Source organism: Notothenia rossii, assembly GCF_949606895.1.
Source record: "Notothenia rossii genome assembly, chromosome: 5".
NCBI classification, from domain to species: domain Eukaryota; kingdom Metazoa; phylum Chordata; class Actinopteri; order Perciformes; family Nototheniidae; genus Notothenia; species Notothenia rossii.
Window position 1 is genome coordinate 2,425,826 of NC_136903.1, and position 27,500 is coordinate 2,453,325.

General features: G+C 44.7%; 2 protein-coding genes across 2 annotated transcripts in view; one reads left to right on the forward strand and one right to left on the reverse strand.

The window, feature by feature from the left end:
* The window catches only part of LOC307041222 (voltage-dependent calcium channel subunit alpha-2/delta-4-like), a 99,487-nt gene that overhangs the window by 39,762 nt on the left and 32,225 nt on the right, over positions 1–27,500 (forward strand). The window contains exons 17-22 of the mRNA XM_079684545.1: positions 676–740; positions 3,365–3,462; positions 3,546–3,636; positions 3,831–3,923; positions 5,293–5,414; positions 6,683–6,751. Coding sequence (XP_079540671.1) covers positions 676–740; positions 3,365–3,462; positions 3,546–3,636; positions 3,831–3,923; positions 5,293–5,414; positions 6,683–6,751 — 538 coding nt within the window. The remainder of the gene's footprint in view (positions 1–675; positions 741–3,364; positions 3,463–3,545; positions 3,637–3,830; positions 3,924–5,292; positions 5,415–6,682; positions 6,752–27,500) is intronic.
* On the reverse strand, positions 8,333–21,422 carry LOC307040826 (uncharacterized protein). Its single transcript, XM_079683974.1, has 4 exons — positions 21,118–21,422; positions 12,431–12,557; positions 10,545–11,225; positions 8,333–10,363 (listed from the first exon to the last, which is right to left on the reverse strand). The coding sequence occupies exons 2-4, from the start codon at positions 12,474–12,476 to the stop codon at positions 9,894–9,896; spliced, it is 1,197 nt and encodes a 398-aa protein (XP_079540100.1). The 5' UTR covers positions 12,477–12,557; positions 21,118–21,422; the 3' UTR covers positions 8,333–9,893.

Genomic DNA, 27,500 nt, shown 5'->3' on the forward strand with positions numbered 1-27,500 from the left:
ACAACGCTGTCGATTTTGTGAATAACAATCAAATATTGTTTATATAGTATAAACATGTTTATAAAACGGACAAGTCAAATCAAGCAATCTGATTGGTTCTTAGCCGTGATATACTGAGCGTATACCACGGGTAGAATTGTAAGTTACTTTTCACAACAAGTCAGTATCCCTCCGCGTCTGAGAAAAACAGTATACCGTTGGGCTGAAAAGCAAACTGCCTGCAGCTAAGGGGGAACCACGCCCCTCAGCTGTGATATAATGAGCATATACCACGGCCTGTCGTGAGCTATTGCTTAAATATTTTCTACTTTCTTGTTTATTCCTAGTCTTTTTAATTGTTATTGTGCAATGCCTTGTGTTTTTATGCTTCTGCAACACTAACATTTCCCAAATTGGGATCAATAAAGTACTTCTTATCTTCTCTTTTATAGCCCAATATCACAAACACACATGAATAGCCTCAGTCTTACAGTGTGTACGACATACAGCAACCTCATGTTGGAAAAATGTTTGACGATAAAGTTTAAACCTTTGAATCTATTTGTAGAAACCGTGTGAAATTCATGGCTTTTCCTTTCATGCGTTTAAAAAAGAGCTTCCTACACAGACTCAGAAGATGGACATCACATGTCCTCTGTTGAAGGAAGTCAATATTAAAATATAACTGATGCATTGTTTGTGTTTGTCTCTGCAGGACTGCACGACCTGACCTCCCCCGACCTCAGCATCGCCTCCGAGTGGTACGTCTGAAACTCATGATTAATACAGGACGTTATTTAATTATTATTAAATGCATTTTAAAAAAAATCTAAATAAATACTAAATTAATAATAATAATAATGTCATCTACAATTTATTCTAGAATCTATAAATGCATTATTTTAACTTTTGTATAATTGTATTTTTGTGAGGGTAGAATTACATTACATTATTACAAGAGTTGTTAAATAATCTATAATCTATTGTAGAATGTATAAATGCATTATTTTTAACTAATAGCCCCAAATAACCATAAAGAAACCTTGTTAAATATATTATAAAATCTACAAGAGAAGGCGCATGATAGTCAAACATCCGAGCTGAAAAAAACTTGGTTAAAATCAATTATTAAATGCATTAATTTAACTTCAATTATTTGACCAAAATATTTAAATATAGCTTTCAAAATATTTGCTGCTATGTAAAAATGCTGTATAAACAAATCAAGAACAAAATAAATCTGGTTGACAAATTATGCAATCTATCAAATAATGTGCATTAACATAACTGTCCAACATCTGGCGCAAAATCAATAAATACAATTCATTAACAACAGTGTCCCCTCTTCTCCATGTCTCTCCTACATCAACATGTGTCCCCTCTTCTTCATGTCTCTTCTACATCAACATGTGTCCCCTCTTCTTCATGTCTCTTCTACATCAACATGGGTCCCCTCTTCTCCATGTCTCTTCTACATCAACATGTGTCCACTCTTCTCCATGTCTCTTCTACATCAACATGTGTCCCCTCTTCTCCATGTCTCTTCTACATCAACATGTGTCCCCTCTTCTCCATGTCTCTTCTACATCAACATGTGTCCCCTCTTCTCCATGTCTCTTCTACATCAACATGTGTCCCCTCTTCTTCATGTCTCTTCTACATCAACATGTGTCCCCTCTTCTTCACGTCTCTTCTACATCAACAGTGTCCCCTCTTCTCCATGTCTCTTCTACATCAACATGTGTCCCCTCATCTCCATGTCTCTTCTACATCAACATGTGTCCCCTCTTCTTCATGTCTCTTCTACATCAACATGTGTCCCCTCTTCTCCATGTCTCTTCTACATCAACATGTGTCCCCTCTTCTCCATGTCTCTTCTACATCAACATGTGTCCCCTCTTCTTCATGTCTCTTCTACATCAACATGTGTCCCCTCTTCTTCATGTCTCTTCTACATCAACATGTGTCCCCTCTTCTTCATGTCTCTTCTACATCAACATGTGTCCCCTCTTCTCCATGTCTCTTCTACATCAACATGTGTCCCCTCTTCTTCATGTCTCTTCTACATCAACATGTGTCCCCTCTTCTTCATGTCTCTTCTACATCAACATGTGTCCCCTCTTCTCCATGTCTCTTCTACATCAACATGTGTCCCCTCTTCTTCATGTCTCTTCTACATCAACATGTGTCCCCTCTTCTTCATGTCTCTTCTACATCAACATGTGTCCCCTCTTCTTCATGTCTCTTCTACATCAACATGTGTCCCCTCTTCTTCATGTCTCTTCTACATCAACATGTGTCCCCTCTTCCTCATGTCTCTTCTACATCAACATGTGTCCCCTCTTCTTCATGTCTCTTCTACATCAACATGTGTCCCCTCTTCTCCATGTCTCTTCTACATCAACATGTGTCCCCTCTTCTTCATGTCTCTTCTACATCAACATGTGTCCCCTCTTCTTCATGTCTCTTCTACATCAACATGTGTCCCCTCTTCTCCATGTCTCTTCCACATCAACATGTGTCCCCTCTTCTTCATGTCTCTTCTACATCAACATGTGTCCCCTCTTCCTCATGTCTCTACTACATCAACATGTGTCCCCTCTTCTCCATGTCTCTTCTACATCAACAAGTGTCCCCTCTTCTCCATGTCTCTTCTACATCAACATGTGTCCCCTCTTCCTCATGTCTCTACTACATCAACATGTGTCCCCTCTTCTCCATGTCTCTTCTACATCAACAAGTGTCCCCTCTTCTCCATGTCTCTTCTACATCAACATGTGTCCCCTCTTCTCCATGTCTCTTCTACATCAACATGTGTCCCCTCTTCTTCATGTCTCTTCTACATCAACATGTGTCCCCTCTTCTTCATGTCTCTTCAACATCAACATGTGTCCCCTCTTCTCCATGTCTCTTCTACATCAACATGTGTCCCCTCTTCTCCATGTCTCTTCTACATCAACATGTGTCCCCTCTTCTCCATGTCTCTTCTACATCAACATGTGATCAGATTTTGGCCACTTTATGATGTCATCACGATGTTTTGTCTTGTGTAACCATTAGCCAATCAGCAACCAAGGTAACCCCCCCCCCCCCCCCCTTATCACCTGAATCTCCTCCTAGAGCCCCATTGAGTTCTTTGTAACCAAATGTCTCTCAGAGGGGCGTGGGGAGGGGCTCCTTATTTTCATCTAAAGTAACAGACAGAGAATCAGCACTTTGGAAACAGGGCTGAAACAGAGGGGATTATGGGTAATGCTGCAATGATCTGTTTGGTGGTTCAGCCAATCAGAGACAGGCTCTGGATATATCTGAGACCTGTGATATATTGATGAAGAACAGTATGATAGGGGACCTTTAATATATTGAATGATTCCTCTCCTCTCAGGACGTACTGTGTGACGGACATCGACCCGACCTACATGAAGTTCTCTCAGCTTCAGGCCGCCATCCGGTACCTTCTGGGGCTCGAGCCGGACATGGAGTGTACGAAACTCTCAGTACAATCATTTCTCTCCATCGCATGAGTTAAATGTTTATCATATTGATGTTATATTACCTGTGAGCAGGTGACGAGGTGTTGCTGCAGCACGTTCTGTTCGACGCGGTGGTGACGGCACCGATGGAAGCGTACTGGAACGCTCTGATGCTCAACGACAAGTGAGACCTTATATTATTAGCAGAGAGGACAAAAGTACACACATCCTTTACTCAAGTAGAAGTACAGATACTTGTGTTTAAAGTAAAAGTAAAGAAGTATGGGCTTCAAAATGTACTTAAGTAAAAAGTACCCATAACTAACTGTTTTAAAGAGTACCTGACCTCCCTCCCCCTTTTAACTCTGTGATCTTCAGAGTGGAGGCGGGCGTGGAGACGGCGTTCCTCGGAACTCGCTCCGGCCTTTTGAGGCTCACAAGATACGCCGGATTGGAGAGCAGGGTGGCAAAGTAAGACCCGTTAGAAAATATATCTGACATTTACTGTGGTGTACCATTTAACTTTCTCTCAGAGCTTTCGGTGTTGGACCCTGAAGGCAGCATCTCCCTGGTCCAAAGTTTAGTTCAGCAGGATAATCTCCACATACTAACACCACTTTATGGTTCTGAAGTAAAAAGCTAATGCTGGGCTATAAAGGAACTACAGCACGGTCACATGACTTCACGTCACCACCGCTAAGCTAAAGGTGGCTAATGTTGGGCTATAAAGGAACTACAGCACGGTCACATGACTTCACGTCACCACCGCTAAGCTAAAGGAGGCTAATGTTGGGCTATAAAGGAACTACAGCACGGTCACATGACTTCGCGTCACCACCGCTAAGCTAAAGGAGGCTAATGTTAGGCTATAAAGGAACTACAGCACGGTCACATGACTTCACGTCACCACCGCTAAGCTAAAGGAGGCTAATGTTGGACTATAAAGGAACTACAGCACGGTCACATGACTTCACGTCACCACCGCTAAGCTAAAGGTGGCTAATGTTGGGCTATAAAGGAACTACAGCACGGTCACATGACTTCACGTCACCACCGCTAAGCTAAAGGTGGCTAATGTTGGGCTATAAAGGAACTACAGCACGGTCACATGACTTCACGTCACCACCGCTAAGCTAAAGGTGGCTAATGTTGGGCTATAAAGGAACTACAGCACGGTCACATGACTTCACGTCACCACCGCTAAGCTAAAGGAGGCTAATGTTAGGCTATAAAGGAACTACAGCACGGTCACATGACTTCACGTCACCACCGCTAAGCTAAAGGCGGCTAATGTTGGGCTATAAAGGAACTACAGCACGGTCACATGACTTCACCTCTCCACCGCTAAGCTAAAGGCGGCTAATGTTGGGCTATAAAGGAACTACAGCACGGTCACATGACTTCACCTCTCCACCGCTAAGCTAAAGGCGGCTAATGTTGGGCTATAAAGGAACTACAGTATGGTCACATGACTTCACGTCCCCACCGCTAAGCTAAAGGCGGCTAATGTTGGGCTATAAAGGAACTACAGCACGGTCACATGACTTCACGTTACCACCGCTAAGCTAAAGGCGGCTAATGTTGGGCTATAAAGGAACTACAGCACGGTCACATGACTTCACGTTACCACCGCTAAGCTAAAGGCGGCTAATGTTGGGCGTGATCTTGGTTTTAGGACTCATTCCTGCACCCTTTACAAACTTGCAGGGAAGTTCATTTGAATTCAGTCTGGAGCTACTTATTTACTTAGACTCACCACATGCTTGTATCCTCCTGTCACTTACCAGACCTGGACTATTAATTGTGTCTTAAAGTATCTTTTCTGAACTCCCCCTGACAGGAAGTTTCTGACGGCAGCTGATAAAGCCAACCTGTTCACCATGGATCACTTCCCGCTGTGGTACCGCCTCGCCGTGGAAAACACTCCCGGAAGCTTCTACTATTACCCAGTCAACGACAAAGGTTCACCATCTCATAATCAGCAGTGGAAGAAGTATTCAGATACTTTACTTCAGTGATAGTACCAATACACTACTGTCAAAATGAAATGGACCAATCTGCACAATGACTACTTTTACTTTTGTTACTTTCACTATATTTTGATGATAATACTCTTCTATTTTTACTCAAGAACAAGATCTGAGTACTTCTACTTTTACTCAAGAACAAGATCTGAGTACTTCTACTTTTACTCAAGTACAAGATCTGAGTATTTCTACTTTTACTCAAGAACAAGATCTGAGTACTTCTACTTTTACTCAAGTACAAGATCTGAGTACTTCTACTTTTACTCAAGTACAAGATCTAAGTACTTCTACTTTTACTCAAGAACAAGATCTGAGTACTTCTACTTTTACTCAAGTACAATATCTGAGTACTTATACTTTTACTGAAGTACAAGATCAGAGTACTTCTACTTTTACTCAAGTACAAGATCTGAGTACTTCTATTTTTACTCAAGAACAAGATCAGAGTACTTCTACTTTTACTCAAGTACAAGATCTGAGTACTTCTACTTTAACTCAAGAACAAGATCTGAGTACTTATACTTTTACTGAAGTACAAGATCAGAGTACTTCTACTTTTACTCAAGTACAAGATCTGAGTACTTCTACTTTAACTCAAGAACAAGATCTGAGTACTTCTACTTTTACTCAAGTACAAGATCAGAGTACTTCTACTTTTACTCAAGAACAATATCAGAGTACTTCTACTTTTACTCAAGTACAAGATCTGAGTACTTCTACTTTTACTCAAGAACAAGATCTGAGTACTTCTACTTTTACTCAAGTACAATATCTGAGTACTTCTATTTTTACTCAAGAACAAGATCAGAGTACTTATACTTTTACTCAAGAACAAGATCTGAGTACTTCTACTTTTACTCAAGTACAAGATCTGAGTACTTCTACTTTTACTCAAGAACAAGATCTGAGTACTTCTACTTTTACTCAAGTACAAGATCTGAGTACTTCTACTTTTACTCAAGAACAAGATCTGAGTACTTCTACTTTTACTCAAGTACAAGATCTAAATCTGTTATAATTGGAGTGCATTAGAAGTATAAAGCAGAATTACTTGGAAATAGTCAAGTATCTCAAACATTTGACTTAAGTACAGTACTTGATCAAATGTACTTAGTCACTTCCCACCTCTGCTCATTATATATTTACTGCAGTATCAGCAGAACCATTATTACCAGCTGACACTCAATCGGTGTTTCTCTACAGGAGTGAAATACGTGATCGCGGTGACGTCAGCGACCGTGTCCTCTGAAGGGAAGACGGCCATAGCTGGAGGTAAGTCTCTATTTCATAATTATTTTAGAGCTGTGATTTTTTATCTTGTTAGTGGGACGTCATGGAAATACAGAAGCCCTGAGAGGCAAGTGAGAGGACATAACTCTTAAATCTGATCTGCATTGTTTCCTGTGTGTGTCAGGTAAGATCAGGGGGTCAAATATGTTGTAAGCTAGAAAGCTGGAAATCAAAATCCAGAGCGTCCCGTTCACCAGCAGCCTGGGAACAGGTTGCATTTAGGTTATTATAAACTTCACTGAGAGACACAACAACAGTTTTGTAATCCAGCTGAAGTCTTTCCTCCACATAGTTTGTATTAATAGTTGATGGACCAACAGTGTCATTGAATGAATTGGTCTGAGTTTCAGGGTGCTAATCCCTCATTGTGCAGCATCTGTGATGTTGAGACATGAGAAGAATAGAAAACAGAGGGTTGTTGGAGCGAAACTCCCTCTGGGGGGAACACAGGGATTGTAGCCTCTGCAGACCATTTACATACAACCTACCGAACACACTGCAGGGAGGGGAAACCCTCAAAAGCAGAAAAGCCGCTCTCTAAACCAAATGATGGCTGATGTCTGTAAACACATTTTCATGACAGGACTTTGTTGAAATGATCAGGTTGTTTCTCTTAATCTCAGATAGAGCTGCAAAGATAAGTCAATCAACAGAAACATGTCAGCACTTGAGTAATTGTAAAAAGTAAAGTGCAAAAAAGTCAGAAAATGCAGTTTTCAGCCTCAAATATAGAAATATCCGATGCTTTATATAATATTAAATGTAATATCTTTGAGTTCTGAACTCATTTCACTCACATTTAAAGACATCACCTTGGATTCAGGCGGGTGGATGGTCATTTTCACAATTTTCTGAACATTTATAGATTAATAACCAAAATAACCATAAGATGCAGCCCTTATCTCAGAATATGGAAATGTTGAGCCCTTTATTTTGTCTGTTGAGTATGACTTCTTTTTAAATGGTTTGATGAATGTTGTTTCCCGGCTGGTGTTTTGGTGGAAGCCATTTTGTGGTGTTATTAAAATAAATAAGAAGGAAGTCCAGGATAATTAGATAAATATAGAGTTTATTATTTTCCGCCTGATTTACAGTCCTTGAGTTGAGTTTGAGACATGTGCTTATCACAGAAAGAAAAAGGGACAAATACATGAACACATCTGGATATTGCAGTCAAGGTGGATCACACTTTCACTCTGCGATGTTGGGAATACTTGTCCTCATAACTTGTGCTGGATTTAAGGTGTTGCAGTTCAATGCTCGCCCTGTAGGTGGCAGTACGGCTCAAATGTTGTTTGAATGCATTTTACCTCAGTGGTGTTGAAACAGCAGGCCTCTAACATGGTTAAAGTGTCTGATATCTAGAGGGAATTCAACTGGGCATCCTCCTAACAGAGGAATGACTATTTCCCAAAGTGGGGATGTAACATAAAACATAAAATATCAGAAGAAAACAAGAGAATTTGTGCAAAAAAAACGGAGAAAAGTCACATTTCACAGATTCACATTCACATTTTTTTGGCTCAAAACAAAAAGGAGGTTTTGTATGTGTCTAGAGGACTAAGGGAAGGCAAGGTGCAGAAGTGCATGAGCAGCTTCAGAGGAGTTTAAAAGCTGCAGCGTGGAGATGCAGCGCGGGGAATAACAATTCACAGAGCATCCATACATTAAAGGAAGTGCTGCGGCATTCTCTCAATACAGTCCACTCCATTAGCCTCTCTCTCTCTGAGCTGCAGGGTTCCCCCTCCAGACAGAGTGTCCTCCAACCCAGTATAGATTCAACCACTCCCAGTCCTGCATTCAGGCAGCTCTTCGTGACTGCGTCATGGATGTATAAAGAGAAGGTGCCCGTGTTAACAACGCTAAAGTTATATCACATCTCTAGCTTGGGACAAAATGCTCTGACCATGTAGGAGAGTCACGAAGTACATTTACTCAGTTACATGGTTCTGTGCAAAGCTTGACGAACCAACAACAAGCTATTATAAGCTACACATTGGTTTTTAGTTTATTATTCTTAAATCCGTGGTGAATTAATATTAAACAAATTGCCTGACTGTGATCTTCTTTCATATTAAAATAATACCATTTACTTTGAAAACGATGCTCTATGAACTCGGTCCAATTCATACTAAGTGGCTTGAATACTCCTAAATCGACGCTCTGATGCTGTGTCAATACACATTCATCATGTGGAAATGGGCGTGGTTTAATCTGAACTGGGTTGGAAAAACAATAGACGCCTCCTGGAAGAATCAGGAAACAGACAGAAGCAGCCAATCAGAAGCTGCTGATCCGATACCCGTGCACAATGGCCTCTTTGGGGGCGTGTCCTTTGGGGAAGGCAACGGCCCGTCCTCCAGGTCCGAGCAATCGGTTGGTACACTGCCTCTATAATAGCCTTGGTTATTTAATGTTGTTAGAATGGTAAAGAGAACAGTAAAAGTGCTTTGTCATGGTAACTAAAGGAGAAACGATATGAAGGGAAGTCAAGGTGCAGAAGTGCTTCAGCAGCTCCAGAGGAGTTTAAAAGCTGCAGCGCGGAGACTAAAGGAGTACGCCGTAAGTTTGGCAAAAATGGCAAAGCTTTGCTGGGTTTTTACACAGTGTAATCTTTAGCTTCTACCTGCTTATTGAAGAGAAAGACCGGGAATACAAGAGGCTGAGATGGGTTTCCTCCGGAGGATGGCTGGCATCTCCCTTAGGGGTAAGTCCAGTCATCCGATCTGCAGGGTTTCTGTCTCCAGACGTCTTTGAGTGTCCTGGAAGAATCAGGAAATCAGACCAAAAGCAGCGGGTTGGAAGCCTCTGATTCGATAACGTGCACGATGACCTCTTTAGGCGGCGTGTCCCCCGGAGACGATATAATAGCTGGCTGTCATACCAGTATAATAGCCAGTCTGATTTATTGGTGTTAGAATCGTCACGACAACAGTAAAAGGTGCACAATTGCTATGTTATGGCAACTGAATTGGGAAAGCTGTATGTTTTACTGGGTTTTTACACAGTGAGATCTTTAGCTTCTGCCTACTTAGTGAAGTCGAAATCTTAGCCTGATGTTTCCAGTCAGCTTCCACCTCCAGAAGTCGCTGAGTGTCCTGGAAAAATACAAAAATCAGACGTGTCAGAAGCTGCTGATCCGATACCCGTGCACTATGGCCTCTTTGGGCGGCATGTCCTCCGGAGAACCCATCTGTCCGTCCTCCAGGTCCGTGTCGGTGCCGCACTCGGCCATCAGAGGCTGCCCTCGGCTCTTCATCTCTCTCTGGTATCGTGCCATCAGCGAGGCGTAAACACATCCGTAAGTCGCCGCCACCACCATCATGACGCACACCGTGCCGCAAATCACGCCCGCGACGATCTGCGTGCCGTGGGCACGTCGGACGCTGACGGGTCGATATCGTTGGCGGACGCATTCCTCGTTGGTGTTGATTCGACCCGGTGGACACGGAGGTCTGTTGGCGTATCCCGGAGTCTCTTTGTTGTTGGAGGTTATCTGGAGACAGTGAGTGAACATCTCTGCCGGGACGCTGCGGATATCTCGACCCTTCAAATCCCCCGGGAGGCTGCACTGCATGGCGTCCACCTGTCCGTCTGTACGAGAGAGAGAGAGAGAGAGAGAGAGAGACAGTGGAATATTTGCTGTTCAGGACATAAGACTGAAGCACTCTTTTGAGCACCAGTCAATCCTAAAATGAAATACAGTGCAGAGATTCATTGCTTTGATCAGGCTGCGTTTGAAGTACAGACTCCAGAGAATCTGAAGTGTGCTCACCCCTGTAAATCAGCCACTCTATCCAGTGCTTGAATTCTCTCAGTTTGCAGTCGCATTCCCAAGGGTTTCCCGCCAGTCGGAGCTCCTGAAGCCCCACCAGGGGTTCGAAAGTGACCCGATCCAGGGCCGCCAGACGATTACTGGCCAAGGAGAGCCAGTCGAGTCTCTGCAGCCCGTCCAGCAGACCTTTGGGCAGCCACAGGAGGCCATTGGAGGACAAATCGAGTCCTCGTAGCCTCCAAAGCCCTCTGAACGCGTCCTTGCTCAATCCGGCGCTCCCTTGACTCCCATTCAAACCCTCTAGGACATCCGTGGTGTTGTTCGGGACAGAAAAAACGCGATTACCGAGGTAGTTGGAAGAAAGATTGAGGAATCGCAGGCCGTTAATGTCTGAAAACGCTCCGGGCTGTAGGGCGGAAAAGTGATTCTGGGAGAGGTCCAGGAGCTCCAGGCGGCTGAGGTTCATCAGCTCAGTGGAGCCCAGGGAGGAGAGGTTGTTCTGGGGGAGGCGGAGGATCAGAGAGTCCCGGTCCAACAGCACCAGGACGGAGGTCAGAGACAGGAGGCCGGCGGAGGAGCAGTCGGTGGTGTTACCGTAACAGGAGCAATCACCGGGGCAACCGTGGACCGAGCCCAGCAGAACCAGAGGAACCAGCATCAGACCGGACAGGGCGGCAAACACTGCAACACAGGAGTCACTTTAATACAAACGTTATCCAAGAGAGAACTCAAAACACTGCAACACAGGAGACACTTTAATACAAACGTTATCCAAGAGAGAGAACTCAAAACACTGCAACACAGAGAAACTTTAATACAAACGTTATCCAAGAGAGAGAACTCAAAACACTGCAACACAGGAGACACTTTAATTCAAACTTTACCCAAGAGAGAGAACTCAAAACACTGCAACACAGAGACACTTTAATACAAACGTTATCCAAGAGAGAGAACTCAAAACACTGCAACACAGGAGACACTTTAATACAAACGTTATCCAAGAGAGAGAACTCAAAACACTGCAACACAGGAGACACTTTAATACAAACGTTATCCAAGAGAGAACTCAAAACACTGCAACACCAGCCGTTGAGGACAGAAGGGAAAGCTAAATCGTCATTAAAGGTTTTCTTTCAGCGTCTTTTTAGTGCTTCAGATCGCTGGAATAATCTTTCAAAAGTGGATACAAGCGCCAAAATGTCCACATCCATTCTTCTGTGGCCATTTATTTAAAAAAAGGACGTTGAATTTTCCAAATCCAACCGTCATCCAGCTGTCATTTTAGGCGAGGAGTCAGTATTTTACCACATCATTTAAACCACGGAACCAATATCGTGATTTTGGTATTGAATGATATATCTTTGATTATTTGAGTCAATTCTAATATATGGGAACTCCTTCAGAGTCTTTTGTGTGATTTTGAAAACAAAATGTGGGGATTTTTAGGGATCTTCGGACACTTAACCACACTAATATTTATACTAGTTATATGTTAGCGGAATAAGTTAGCCCACACCATCATTTCACCAGTTCTACCTACGCTCCTACGCCCCAAAATACCTCCACCACCTCCACTAACATGCATGTTAGGATACCCAGTTTTCCATTGACGGATTATCTTGAACATATGACTCAGATATGGTTAAAAGAAGCTTTGAGTAACTCCTGAAGTCTGAATTTGGTTTCCACATCTTCATAATTGTATGATTTGACACCAAGGTCTTGAAAGTGAAACAGACTTTTGGTGACCATCCAGAGTAACCGGAAAGGAGTTTATTTGCCAATGTTAGTTCTTGTATCCCCTTTTGAAAAGATTTCCCTGGTGGATCGAATGGTCTGCAGCACTACTATGGAAGCAGATTGAGGTGCCGTCTGTCCGGACTCACCCAGACTCTCCTTGTGATTGTGTCCATACTGGTCCAGGTTCTTCATGTCTGTCACATTGACTCTCCTGTGGCTTCAGACTCTCAGCCGTGGCTCTCCGCCGGGTCACACCAAGCTGTGAACAACTTCCTGAAAGAGAAACACAATGGAGAGAGGCTAATGAGTTCTACAGTGTTCCTCAACATCACGACTAAGGAGTCTTCTGTAGGATTCATGTTTCAGCCATCGCATGTTTCTACTTCCAATCAACGTTTCGTCAAACTACTGGCTCCACATATCAGGATACCTTGTGATCTATATATCAACATCGACATCAGGACAGTAGTAACTCTGCATATCTTCTGTCGCAAACTGAAAATGCATCTATTTCGATTGTACCTTGGCAGTTAAAAAAAACAGGAGTTAATTTAGGCCTTGTATCTGATTCACCAGTACTAACTATGAACTTGGTTGACGTGAATATATCTGCACTTTCCTTGATGTTCGGAGTTTGAATCTTTATGGTTTTTGCACTTATTGTAAGTCCCTTTGGATAAGAGCGTCAGCTAAAAGAAATGTAATATATGTATGGGACATATGGTACAGTTTTGAAATGAACTTCACATCAAGATCAGCCACTTTTGTGTATGAAGCCAAAGCTGGGCCCGATCAAAGAAAAACTAGAAAAGCTTTAAATCATTTGAGAAACCGTCAATGCTCTCCAATGGACACGCTGTTTATTTGCAAGACATTTTTGTGCGTTTCCAAACTGATATATATCAATATATCTCCAAGAAAGGTCACACTGTATCTGCCTGAAGGAACCAATGTTTATTACCAAAGTTTGCCAGAAGAGCCAATCAGTTCTTGACAGACTTGTAGAGGATAAGCCAACGCTTGAAGACAACATCAAAAGGCACAAATATGCTTTGTTATGGCAACTGCATTCGCCTAAAGTTCCCCAAAGACGGGAAAGCTGAATGTTTTAAGAGGTTTAAACACGATGTAATCTTTAGCGTCTGCTCGCTGATGTTGCCGGACCGTTTCTATGTCGAAAGGGTTTTCATTTGGACTTTTTTATTTTTTTTAAAGCGATGTTTTCTGATACATTTGCTCTTGTTCATCTCAAACCTTGAAGTGCTACATCCTCACAAGTAAACAAGAAGTGAGGAAAGGAACAGCGGGCTGTAACGCTTCACAGCTTCACTATAAGGGATAATCCTCTGTGAGCTTTGTTTAGATTTACTTTGCTCTCTTCCAGCTTTCTGTTCATCTCGTTATCAGCAAGCTTTACTCCTCACATCTGGTCCAGGGCTTCAAACCGATCATTCTGTGTCTCAAACATCTCCGCCGCCATAAAGAGTGCAACCCGATATGCAAGATTAAGTGGAGTGTTTCCTGTTTGCTGATTAAAAAGAAACATCAACAGCTTATCCTCCGGCGGAGCTGATCCAAAGTGTTTTGGCCACAGGCTGCGGTTGTTCTGTAACTCACAGCGTTTTGCTTGTGTCCTCAATCCTCTCCATTCTTCTTCTTCAGAGAGAACACAAGCTTGATATCGAAGTGGAATAATCCTCCGTGTTTTCATCCGGCAACATCGGAGAAAAGTCAACGCCAACTTCTGTCCACTCGCAATTCCTCTACGCTGCAAATACAGCACAGCGTCAGCGTCGTTTCAATCCACGAAGAACGTTTGGATTTTTGATGATTCCTGCATTTTTAATCCTCCTCTGGATCTGTGTGGTTTGTTCTGGACACTCAGATGTGCGGGGGGGGGGGGGGGGGGGGAGGAGGAGTGTGCATGAGAGTTAAAGGAAAGTGCCGTGGCTCCGTCATCCCTCTGTAGATGCTTTAAAGAGCGAGAGGAAAGCCGCCTCAAGGTCTTCCTTTTGTTGCTTGTCTTCCTTTTGTTAAGTTGGCACAATGATACCAGTCACTCTGCTGCGGTGCCTTCAGGCCACAGCTGACATCACAAAGCAGGGGAAATCACAATGCAGGTAGAGGAGGAGGTAATGGGATAATGGGGAGAGACAATGTGGATCCCAGAAGTATATTTGACGTCACTTCACATCCTCACGAGCTCACAGTCTTCTCTCCTAGATAATAATCACAAGCAGGTCTTCTTGGTTTAGAAGATATAATCCAGTGTGTACGGATACTCTCACAAGAACAGCAGTGTTAGTTGTTTTTTAAAGGCTTTAAGCAACCCATTTTTTTAGGGGTGCACCGAATGGGAAATTCTTGGCCGAAACCGATACCGAAAATAGGAAACAGTTGGCCGAAAACCGAATGCCAAAAGGCCGAAAAATGATTAATAGAAATATATATATATATAATGTATACATTTTTTACCGATGTTGTTCAGCTACCTGATTATGGAAAAAGAAATGATTATGGCAAAACTTAGCTTAAATAATAATCACTATTATGGGTCCATAAAACATTTATTCAGCACTTCTGAATGCATACAGTACATTCATTCCAAGGCCGAAAGCCGAAAGGGCCTTTTTAACCATTTTCGGCCGATAATTTTTGGTGGCCGAATATTCGATGCATCCCTACATTTTTTACAATTCCTCACATGAAGCAACCAAGGTGGAAGCAGCGAGACATTTCTCAGATCAAGCCTAAACTAACCCAGAATGAACACGAAGCGAAGAAGAACGACAGAAAAGTAGATCAATGGGAAGCAGAAGTACGGTCAATGGATGCAAAATGGCATTATCCAGGTAAAAATGGTTTTACTTCGGGCACAGAATGTTTCGTTTCTAAGCATCACGAAACCACTGTATACAAATAAAAACAAGCGGTTAAAGGGAACTTCAGAAAAGGATGTTATAAGTGAACATGTTTATTCGGTCGATTCTTGACGAGTTTCAGGTCCTGTACGCGTGCAGCACAATACAGATGCTGTAAAAATTGAAAATAATCTGAAGGCTTGGTAACTCTGGTAAGACGCTGACTGACAGCTGTCGCTCACGTCAGATCAACCACAGCAGCCTAAACTAACCCAGAATGAACACAAAGTGAAGTTTGGAAGAAACGACAGAAAAGTAGATCAATGGAAAGCAGAAGTACGGTCAATGGATGCAAAATGGCATTATCCAGGTAAAAATGGTTTTACTTCGGGCACAGAATGTTTAGTTTCTAAGCATCACGAAACCACTGTATACAAATAAAGACAGGCGGTTAAAGGGAACTTCAGAAAAGGATCTTATAAGTGAACATGTGTAGGTTTATTGGGTCGATTCTAGTCCTTAGAGTGCGAGGACTTGAAGAGTCTCAGGTCCGAGCTGTAAAATGAAAACACAATAATCTGAAGGCCTGTTAACTCCGGTAAGACGTTGACTGACAGCTGTCGCTCACATTAGATCATCTACGGCAGCCTGTAAGAGGATGAGCAGATCCTATGATGAACTCTGACCCCTGCCTCTCTGGAGGTTGTAACCACAGATGGACCTTGAATCAAATTACAAACTGTAGAACAAGGGGAAAAGGATTTACAGAAGAACTTGATCTTGTCTTACGTAAACCTCGCGAATAATAGAAACTCAACAACACCGTGAACACACTCCACACACCCCCACTGTGCATGCGTACACACTCAATACACACACTCGAAACACCTCTATGGCAGCCAGCCGAGGAAACAAAAGCAAACGTAGAGGTTGGAATGTCATCTTCTGTTTATCAAGTGCTGAAGTTGCTCCTGGCTGCTTTTCCACATCTCTCTCCTCCGTCACTCGTCCCTGAGCTGTCCACCACTTGGCGTCTCTGTCTTTTTTTACTTTGTGAGGACTCCACAGAGATCTCAGAGGCTGCTGGGTGTGGGTCGAGGACGTCACTTACACCTAAACTCAACCGGCAGGTTCGTGTGTGAGAGAACATTCAACAAACCTTTCTAGGCCGAAGACTTCACGGCCTTCAGACTGTAATGGGTTTGAATTTAGGATGGAAGGGACTCTTTAAAGTAGAGACACTACATACTGATATACACCTGAACATCAGCAGGAGAGGACTCTTTAAAGTAGAGACACTACATACTGATATACACCTGAACATCAGCCGGAGAGGACTCTTTAAAGTAGAGACACTACATAATGATATACACCTGAACATCAGCAGGAGAGGACTCTTTAAAGTAGAGACACTACATACTGATATACACCTGAACATCAGCAGGAGAGGACTCTTTAAAGTAGAGACACTACATACTGATATAAACCTGAACATCAGCAGGAGAGGACTCTTTAAAGTAGAGACACTAGATACTGATATACACCTAAACATCAGCAGGAGAGGACTCTTTAAAGTAGAGACACTACACACTGATATACACCTGCACATCAGCAGGAGAGAACTCTTTAAAGTAGAGACACTACATACTGATATACACCTAAACATCAGCAGGAGAGGACTCTTTAAAGTAGAGACACTACATACTGATATACACCTGAACATCAGCAGGAGAGGACTCTTTAAAGTAGAGACACTACATACTGATACACACCTGAACATCAGCAGGAGAGGACTCTTTAAAGTAGAGACACTACATACTGATACACACCTGAACATCAGCAGGACAGGACTCTTTAAAGTAGAGACACTACATACTGATATACACCTGAACATCAGCAGGAGAGGACTCTTTAAAGTAGAGACACTACATACTGATATGCACCTGAACATCAGCAGGAGAGGACTCTTTAAAGTAGAGACACTACATACTGACATACACCTGAACATCAGCAGGAGAGGACTCTTTAAAGTAGAGACACTACATACTGATATACACCTGAACATCAGCAGGAGAGGACTCTTTAAAGTAGAGACACTACATACTGATATACACCTGAAATTCAGCAGGAGAGGACTCTTTAAAGTAGAGACACTACATACTGATATACACCTGAACATCAGCAGGAGAGGACTCTTTAAAGTAGAGACACTACATACTGATATACACCTGAACATCAGCAGGAGAGGACTCTTTAAAGTAGAGACACTACATACTGATATACACCTGAACATCAGCAGGAGAGAACTCTTTAAAGTAGAGACACTACATACTGATATACACCTGAACATTAGCAGGAGAGGACTCTTTAAAGTAGAGACACTACATACTGATATACACCTGAACATCAGCAGGAGAGGACTCTTTAAAGTAGAGACACTACATACTGATATACACCTGAACATCAGCAGGAGAGGACTCTTTAAAGTAGAGACACTACATACTGATATACACCTGAACCTCAGCAAGAGAGGACTCTTTAAAGTAGAGACACTACATACTGATATACACCTGAACATCAGCAGGAGAGGACTCTTTAAAGTAGAGACACTACATACTGATACACACCTGAACATCAGCAGGACAGGACTCTTTAAAGTAGAGACACTACATACTGATATACACCTGAACATCAGCAAGAGAGGACTCTTTAAAGTAGAGACACTACATACTGATATACACCTGAACATCAGCAGGAGAGGACTCTTTAAAGTAGAGACACTACATACTGATATACACCTGAACATCAGCAGGAGAGGACTCTTTAAAGTAGAGACACTACATACTGATATACACCTGAAATTCAGCAGGAGAGGACTCTTTAAAGTAGAGACACTACATACTGATATACACCTGAACATCAGCAGGAGAGGACTCTTTAAAGTAGAGACACTACATACTGATATACACCTGAACATCAGCAGGAGAGGACTCTTTAAAGTAGAGACACTACATACTGATATACACCTGAACATCAGCAGGAGAGAACTCTTTAAAGTAGAGACACTACATACTGATATACACCTGAACATCAGCAGGAGAGGACTCTTTAAAGTAGAGACACTACATACTGATATACACCTGAACATCAGCAGGAGAGGACTCTTTAAAGTAGAGACACTACATACTGATATACACCTGAACATCAGCAAGAGAGGACTCTTTAAAGTAGAGACACTACATACTGATATACACCTGAACATCAGCAGGAGAGGACTCTTTAAAGTAGAGACACTACATACTGATATAAACCTGAACATCAGCAGGAGAGGACTCTTTAAAGTAGAGACACTACATACTGATATACACCTGAACATCAGCAAGAGAGGACTCTTTAAAGTAGAGACACTACATACTGATATACACCTGAACATCAGCAAGAGAGGACTCTTTAAAGTAGAGACATTACATACTGATATACACCTGAACATCAGCAGGAGAGGACTCTTTAAAGTAGAGACACTACATACTGATATACACCTGAACATCAGCAGGAGAGGACTCTTTAAAGTAGAGACACTACATACTGATATACACCTGAACATCAGCAGGAGAGGACTCTTTAAAGTAGAGACACTACATACTGATATACACCTGAACATCAGCAGGAGAGGACTCTTTAAAGTAGAGACATTTGTGATGCTCTCGGTTCTTGGCTGTTGCTACAAGCGTCATAACAGACTTATTATCTCGATGTAAAACTCATCTGTTGGGATTGTGTCCCTTGCTTCTCGTGGCGTACTGCTCACCTCCTAATGGCCTCTGACAAGAAAAACCTCTCCATCAATGGCGGCTGCACTTTTCCTCCATAGAGCGATGCATTCGAGCGTTCGGGCCAAAAGGCCGAGAGCAGAAACACACTGTACTGAGGAGACGCCCACATGTTCTCAGACGCTCTATTAAAAGACCAGGCTTACACTTTAACGGCCGAAAGTACGAGAAAGATTTCCAGTTAAATCTATTTGTTGGACACCTTATTTCAAAACCACGAGCATATCTTACAACCTGCACCGTACTTTCTTTGGACTCTTAGTTCTAGTAGTTCAGCAACTTGAGGAAACATGCACAGCGTTTACTAAAAGCTGCAGAAACCAAACGCTGCAAATACAAATAATCCACTTTTATAATCCTGAACTTCACCAAGCACTCTGTCCCAGCTGTGTGCAACACTTTTTAGTGTCCCCTGATCTCCCAGCTGTGTGCATCACTCTTTAGTGTCCCCTGGTCTCCAGCTGTGTGCGTCACTCTTTAGTGTCCCCTGGTCTCCCATCTGTGTGCGTCACTCTTTAGTGTCCCCTGTTCTCCCAGCTATGTGCGTCACTCTTTAGTGTCCCCTGGTCTCCAGCTGTGTGCGTCACTCTTTAGTGTCCCCTGTTCTCCCAGCTATGTGCGTCACTCTTTAGTGTCCCCTGGTCTCCAGCTGTGTGCGTCACTCTTTAGTGTCCCCTGGTCTCCCAGCTGTGTGCGTCACTCTTTAGTGTCCCCTGGTCTCCAGCTGTGTGCGTCACTCTGTAGTGTCCCCTGGTCTCCCAGCTGTGTGCGTCACTCTTTAGTGTACCCTGGTCTCCAGCTGTGTGCGTCACTCTTTAGTGTCCCCTGGTCTCCCAGCTGTGTGCGTCACTCTTTAGTGTCCCCTGGTCTTCCAGCTGTGTGCGTCACTTTTTAATGTCCCCTGGTCTCCCAGCTGTGTGTGTCACTCTTTAGTGTCCCCTGGTCTCCCAGCTGTGTGCGTCACTCTTTAGTGTCCCCTGGTCTCCCATCTGTGTGCGTCACTCTTTAGTGTCCCCTGGTCTCCCAGCTGTGTGCGTCACTCTTTAGTGTCCCTTGGTCTCCCAGCTGTGTGTGTCACTCTTTAGTGTCCCCTGGTCTCCCAGCTGTGTGCGTCACTCTTTAGTGTCCCCTGGTCTCCCAGCTGTGTGCTTCACTCTTTAGTGTCCCCTGGTCTCCCAGCTGTGTGCGTCACTCTTTAGTGTCCCCTGGTCTCCCAGCTGTGTGCGTCACTCTTTAGTGTCCCCTGGTCTCCCAGCTATGTGCGTCACTCTTTAGTGTCCCCTGGTCTCCAGCTGTGTGCGTCACTCTTTAGTGTCCCCTGGTCTCCCAGCTGTTTGTGTCACTCTTTAGTGTCCCCTGGTCTCCAGCTGTGTGCGTCACTCTTTAGTGTCCCCTGGTCTCCCAGCTGTGTGCTTCACTCTTTAGTGTCCCCTGGTCTTCCAGCTGTGTGCGTCACTTTTTAATGTCCCCTGGTCTCCCAGCTGTGTGTGTCACTCTTTAGTGTCCCCTGGTCTCCCAGCTGTGTGCGTCACTCTTTAGTGTCCCCTGGTCTCCCAGCTTTGTGTGTCACTCTTTAGTGTCCCCTGGTCTCCCAGCTGTGTGCGTCACTCTTTAGTGTCCCCTGGTCTCCCAACTGTGTGCGTCACTCGTTAGTGTCCCCTGGTCTCCGTTGTGTTTGAGCTTCTTCAGCGTTGTGTATTTGCAGCGTTTGGTTTCTGCAGCTTTTAGTAAACGCTGCCATGTCTCCTCAAGTTGCTGAATGTTCTCTAAAAGCTGCATGTGATGTCAAGTTGCTGGAGATGTTTCTTCATGTGGAACATTTTGGTTTTTATATCTGCATCCTTTCTGAAGCTGCAGCGTGTTTCTCCTGATGGAAGAGGTTTGGAACGTTCTAGCCTGATTGCACCTGTCGTCCACCGTAAAAAGACAAAGTAATTTCGACAGCTTTTTCTACTATTTAATGTCCTTATAGTTTGCATGAACACACATACAGGACACACTGTATCACTTTCAAAGGCACATTCAGTATCCACACACACACACACACACACACACACACACACACACACACACACACACACACACACACACACACACACACACACACACACACACACACACACACACACACACACCGCTCACCATCTGCTCAGCTGCTTCAGCCTCCAAACAGAGAGAGGAGACAGACACTGATCTTGCTCGGCTTCATCTGCAGCGCTCCGCAGAGAGAAAATCTGAACTATATCTCGTCTATTATTTTAAAAAACAGAAACACAATCTGTTCCCCCCAAAACCGGACTTTGTCTTCAAGGACAGAAACGAGTCTGGACTCAGAGATACATCCCTCGATAAAAAGCAGAATCGGAGAGCGTCTCGCATTCAGGAATCAGACGCTGGAGTTGAGTTTCATTCCGGGATTAAAACGTAGCTCGCCGTCGTCTTTCTCCTCTTCGTCCTTATCGCTGCTCGACTCTGAGCTCCTATACACACTGGCTGCTGAGAGAGAGAGAGAGAGAGAGAGAGAGAGAGAGAGAGAGAGAGAGAGAGAGAGAGAGAGAGAGAGAGAGAGAGAGAGAGAGAGAGAGAGGCCACATGCTGCCACTAATGCTTTGTGTGTGTGTGTGTGTGTGTGTGTGTGTGTGTGTGTGTGCGTTGTACTGAGCGTGTAATGTGCATTAAAGCAGAGTATGACAGGAATAGTAGCAGCAGAGTGTTGCAGCTGCAGGCAAAGTCTGAATGAATGAAGCGGCGGATACACTTTGTCTCGATTCAAACACTTAGTGCAGGAGCATGTCGTACATTGTGAGGTATGCAGTGTGTAACCTTTGAGCCTGTAGTGTCGTCTAAACTCAGACACAAAGTCACGATCAGCTCTGAAAGCTAGCTAGCAGAGTTAACGTTAGCACTTTATAACCGGCTGCTACATGGACCCAACATTCGTTATGTAGCCTAGACTGCGGCTTTGTTGAATGTGAGAAGTCAGCGACCCACTTTTTTGACGTTATAAGAGCATCGTCCTGTACTCAGTGTTTTTTAACATACTTCTCATCTGGATGAACGTTGGCCGACAGCTGCCAACACGCTACAACGTCCCAAAGAAAGTCCATCAGGAGAAACACGCTGCAAATGGACTGTACTTATATAGCGCTTTATCCAGTCTTTAAGACCCCTCAAAGCGCTTCACATACTACATGTCGTTCACCCATTCACACAGAGCAGTGTGCCTGACTCTAGGAACTAACATTCACACACCGTTGGCCATCGGGAGCAACTCAGGGTTAAGTATCTCGCCCAAGGATACATCGACGTGTTGAGTGCATGGGCAGGGATCAAACCCACAACCTTCTGGTTGAAAGACGACCACACTCCCTCGCAGCCACAGTCGCCCTCAGCAGCTTCAGAAAGGAAGCAGATATAAAAACCCAAATGTTCCACATGAAGAAACATCTCCAGCAACTTGACATCACATGCAGCTTTTAGAGAACATTCAGCAACTTGAGGAGACATGGCAGCGTTCACTAAAAGCTGCAGAAACCAAACGCTGCAAATACACAACGCTGAAGAGTGACACACACAGCTGGAGACCAGGGGACACTAAAGAGTGACGCACACAGCTGGGATATCAGGGGACACTAAAGAGTGACACACACAGCTGGAAGACCAGGGGACACTAAAGAGTGACGCACACAGCTGGAGACCAGGGGACACTAAAGAGTGACACACACAGCTGGGAGACAAAGGGACACTAAAGAGTGACGCACACAGCTGGGAGACCAGGGGACACTAAAGAATGACGAACACAGCTGGGAGACCAGGGGACACTAAAGAGTGACGCACACAGCTGGGAGACCAGGGGACACTAAAGAGTGATGCACACAGCTGGGAGACCAGGGGACACTAAAGTCTGACGCACACAGCTGGGAGACCAGGGGACACTAAAGAGTGACGCACACAGCTGGAGACCAGGGGAAATTAAAGAGTGACGCACACAGCTGGAGACCAGGGGAAACTAAAGAGTGACGCACACAGCTGGAGAGCAGGGGACACTAAAGAGTGACGCACACAGCTGGGAGACCAGGGGACACTAAAGAGTGACACACACAGCTGGGAGACCAGGGGAAACTAAAGAGTGACGCACACAGCTGGAGAGCAGGGGACACTAAAGAGTTACGCACACAGCTGGGAGACCAGGGGAAACTAAAGAGTGACGCACACAGCTGGAGAGCAGGGGACACTAAAGAGTGACGCACACAGCTGGGAGACCAGGGGACACTAAAGAGTGACACACACAGCTGGAAGACCAGGGGACACTAAAGAGTGACGCACACAGCTGGAGACCAGGGGACACTAAAGAGTGACGCACACAGCTGGGAGACAAGGGGACACAAAAGAGTGACGCACACAGCTGGGAGACCAGGGGGCACTAAAGAGTGACGCACACAGCTGGGAGACAAGGGGACACTAAAGAGTGACGCACACATCTGGGAGACCAGGGGATACTAAAGAGTGACGTACACAGCTGGGAGACCAGGGGACACTAAAGAGTGACGCACACAGCTGGGAGACCAGGGGACACTAAAGAGTGACACACACAGCTGGGAGACCAGGGGACACTAAAGAGTGACGCACACAGCTGGGAGACCAGGGGACACTAAAGAGTGACGTACACAGCTGGGAGACCAGGGGACACTAAAGAGTGACGCACACAGCTGGGAGACCAGGGGACACTAAAGAGTGACACACACAGCTGGGAGACCAGGGGACACTAAAGAGTGACGCACACAGCTGGGAGACCAGGGGAAACTAAAGAGTGACGCACACAGCTGGAGAGCAGGGGACACTAAAGAGTGACGTACACAGCTGGGAGACCAGGGGACACTAAAGAGTGACGCACACAGCTGGGAGACCAGGGGACACTAAAGAGTGACACACACAGCTGGGAGACCAGGGGAAACTAAAGAGTGACGCACACAGCTGGAGAGCAGGGGACACTAAAGAGTGACGTACACAGCTGGGAGACCAGGGGACACTAAAGAGTGACGCACACAGCTGGGAGACCAGGGGACACTAAAGAGTGACACACACAGCTGGGAGACCAGGGGACACTAAAGAGTGACGCACACAGCTGGGAGACCAGGGGAAACTAAAGAGTGACGCACACAGCTGGAGAGCAGGGGACACTAAAGAGTTACGCACACAGCTGGGAGACCAGGGGAAACTAAAGAGTGACGCACACAGCTGGAGAGCAGGGGACACTAAAGAGTGACGCACACAGCTGGGAGACCAGGGGACACTAAAGAGTGACACACACAGCTGGAAGACCAGGGGACACTAAAGAGTGACGCACACAGCTGGAGACCAGGGGACACTAAAGAGTGACGCACACAGCTGGGAGACAAGGGGACACAAAAGAGTGACGCACACAGCTGGGAGACCAGGGGGCACTAAAGAGTGACGCACACAGCTGGGAGACAAGGGGACACTAAAGAGTGACGCACACATCTGGGAGACCAGGGGATACTAAAGAGTGACGTACACAGCTGGGAGACCAGGGGACACTAAAGAGTGACGCACACAGCTGGGAGACCAGGGGACACTAAAGAGTGACACACACAGCTGGGAGACCAGGGGACACTAAAGAGTGACGCACACAGCTGGGAGACCAGGGGGCACTAAAGAGTGACGCACACAGCTGGGAGACAAGGGGACACTAAAGAGTGACGCACACATCTGGGAGACCAGGGGATACTAAAGAGTGACGTACACAGCTGGGAGACCAGGGGACACTAAAGAGTGACGCACACAGCTGGGAGACCAGGGGACACTAAAGAGTGACACACACAGCTGGGAGACCAGGGGACACTAAAGAGTGACGCACACAGCTGGGAGACCAGGGGACACTAAAGAGTGACGTACACAGCTGGGAGACCAGGGGACACTAAAGAGTGACGCTTTGGGGGAATTGTACAGCAACTACTGCTAGTAAGTTCTTTTCAACACTATGAGAAGTATTCAAAATGCACTCACGTCATCAAAATAAAGAAGTGACTCAGCGAGTGACCTGTGAAGGAACACATCGGGAGAATCACGTTTTTTTAAAAAGCACATGAATTTTTAAAGAACCAGCCAGACAGTGTGAACAGTGCTGGGAGAAAATGGGATTATGAAATGTTAATGTTCTCAGGGGCGCAGCTTTAAAAAGATTTGAATTGAACACACCACACGGGAGGAATGACAATAATAAGGCAGGTTTTACTTCAGAAAGCCCTGGTGCATGCTGGGGAATATCTGGGAATTTGTCGACGTGAGATTGTAATAAAGGTGGAGGTGTTGTTGAGAGACTGCAGCAGCTGCGATAAGGACGCTGCTGACAGGAGGGAGGGGAAGGAAAGGCAGAATTGAAATATAAAGCCGCAGAGCTCGGAGTCAGCAGGGAGGATGTTTTGAAAAGGATGCAGAACCTGAACAGAAACGCAGCGTCACCTCCCTGCTGAGACAAAGCACACTCACACCGCCCTCTGCTTCAAGGTCAGCAGCAGCAGGTGTTTACATGCAATAACAAAGAAGGCAATGTTTCCTCAACTGTCACACAAGTACTTAAAGGTCCATTCCTACTGATCATAGTTCCATTGTTGAGGTCTACTAGAATAGATTCACATTGTTCAATGTTCCAAACTCACATTGGTTTCTCAAACAGCATCTCTGTACATAGGGATGTCCCGACCACCTTTTTTTGCTCCCGATCCGATTCCGATCATTTGATTTTGACAATTTGCCGATACCGATTTTTCCCGATCCGATATTTATGCAATGCATTAAGAGGAAAAAAAGCATTCAAGTTGTCCCTTAAGGTTATTTTTTTATTTAAATTGGATATTCTATCCAACATGGATATAGCTTCTTTCTTTCACAGCAGCATTGGATCAGTTCAGTTGTGCAGCATTGGATCAAAACAAAATAAAGCTTATCAGTACTCGTTAGCTTACTGCTACAATTAGACACTGCGCCCACTCTGTTGCCAGATTTGAGAGAAATAAGCAGGTCTATGAAAACAAGCCCCAAAGAAGCAACACATACATGATGTTGTGTAATTTGAAACCAAAGCTAAGGCCTCAGGATGACTTTAAGACTTGAACATGGTCATTTTTGTTTTGTAACATTGAATACAAAATAATAAAAAAATAAAAAATTCGATCCCCGATTTTTTTGTCCCGATTCCGATCTTTTGAAATTCACGTGATCGGCTCCGATCCCCGATCACGTGATTGGATCGGGACATCTCTATCTGTATAGTATGTGTATTCACTCTCTGTCCTACACGCCTTGTTGGAGCTCCCCCCCCCCCCCCCCCCGTGGGCTCTGATTGGTCAGCTCGCCCACTCTGTTCTGATGAGTCCACCACCGTTACAGCAGAACATCAGTGATTATGTGTTACAATGGTGTTTGTTAGCAACCAGGAAATGACCCCAGGAATGACAAACAGATGAGAATGCTGCGTGGGGTCTGGGTGTCGTGTTGGAGGGACGTTGGGGGGCTCGCTGCTCCGCCCTTTGAGGCTCGAGGAGCGGACAGTGTGAGCTGGAGTCGTTTCCTGGTTGCTGCGTGGGGTCTGCGAGACACACCGAAACTCAGCCTGAGCTAGTGATGTGTCGGTCGCGAACGAGCCGATTCTTTTGAACGGCTCTTTGGTACGAACGAGGGGAACCGAGTCGTACTTGGTGAGAGCCGTTCTTGTCATCGTTCAATCGTTGGTCCGAACTCACTGCCTGCCAAAATACACTCGCCTTTTAACAAGCTTGATTTTGTTCCCCAAATGTATTCTGTGAAGACCCGCCCCTACTGTGATTGGTAGGTTTCAGCACGAGGAGTGAGATGGGGTGGGTCTTAAACGGAACACGTGAGAGACAGAAGTCATAACAAGTGGTACAGGACAGGTAGACGACGTGTTTTTCAGATGGAAAATGAGCCAAACGCGAAAACGCAACAGCATTTTGGATGCACTTCAACCAAAACCCAGGCAGTGATGAAGCACACCATTTGTAAAGGCACTTAAAAACACAGTATCTAATATTAAGAGTTGCATGAATTTCATTCAAGGCAAGGCAACTTTATTTACTTAACACATACAGAGGGTAAATTCAGAGTACATTCACGGACATGAATGACATGGATATGGCGCCACCTTGTGTCGTGTTTACAAAGCAGATTATCGACATTAGGTCTGGCAATACAGTCAATAATATCCTGGTGATTATTTTGCAGATAAACCTAGTAACCCCGCCCCCTTTTTAAAAAACGGCTCTTTTGAACAGCTCTTTGAAAGGAACGGAGCCATAAATCCCATCACTAGCCTGAACTCAGCCTGAACACACACACACACGAGTGTCTGGCGAACTGTGAGTGGAGATCCACGCAGCTGTGGCTGAGAAAAGATACGGCTGAGTGAGAGCTCCACGGATTGGTCCATTTGGATCGTCGTTACGTCACTTGTGTTATGCACCGTGACTCACTGATATGAGGACTCA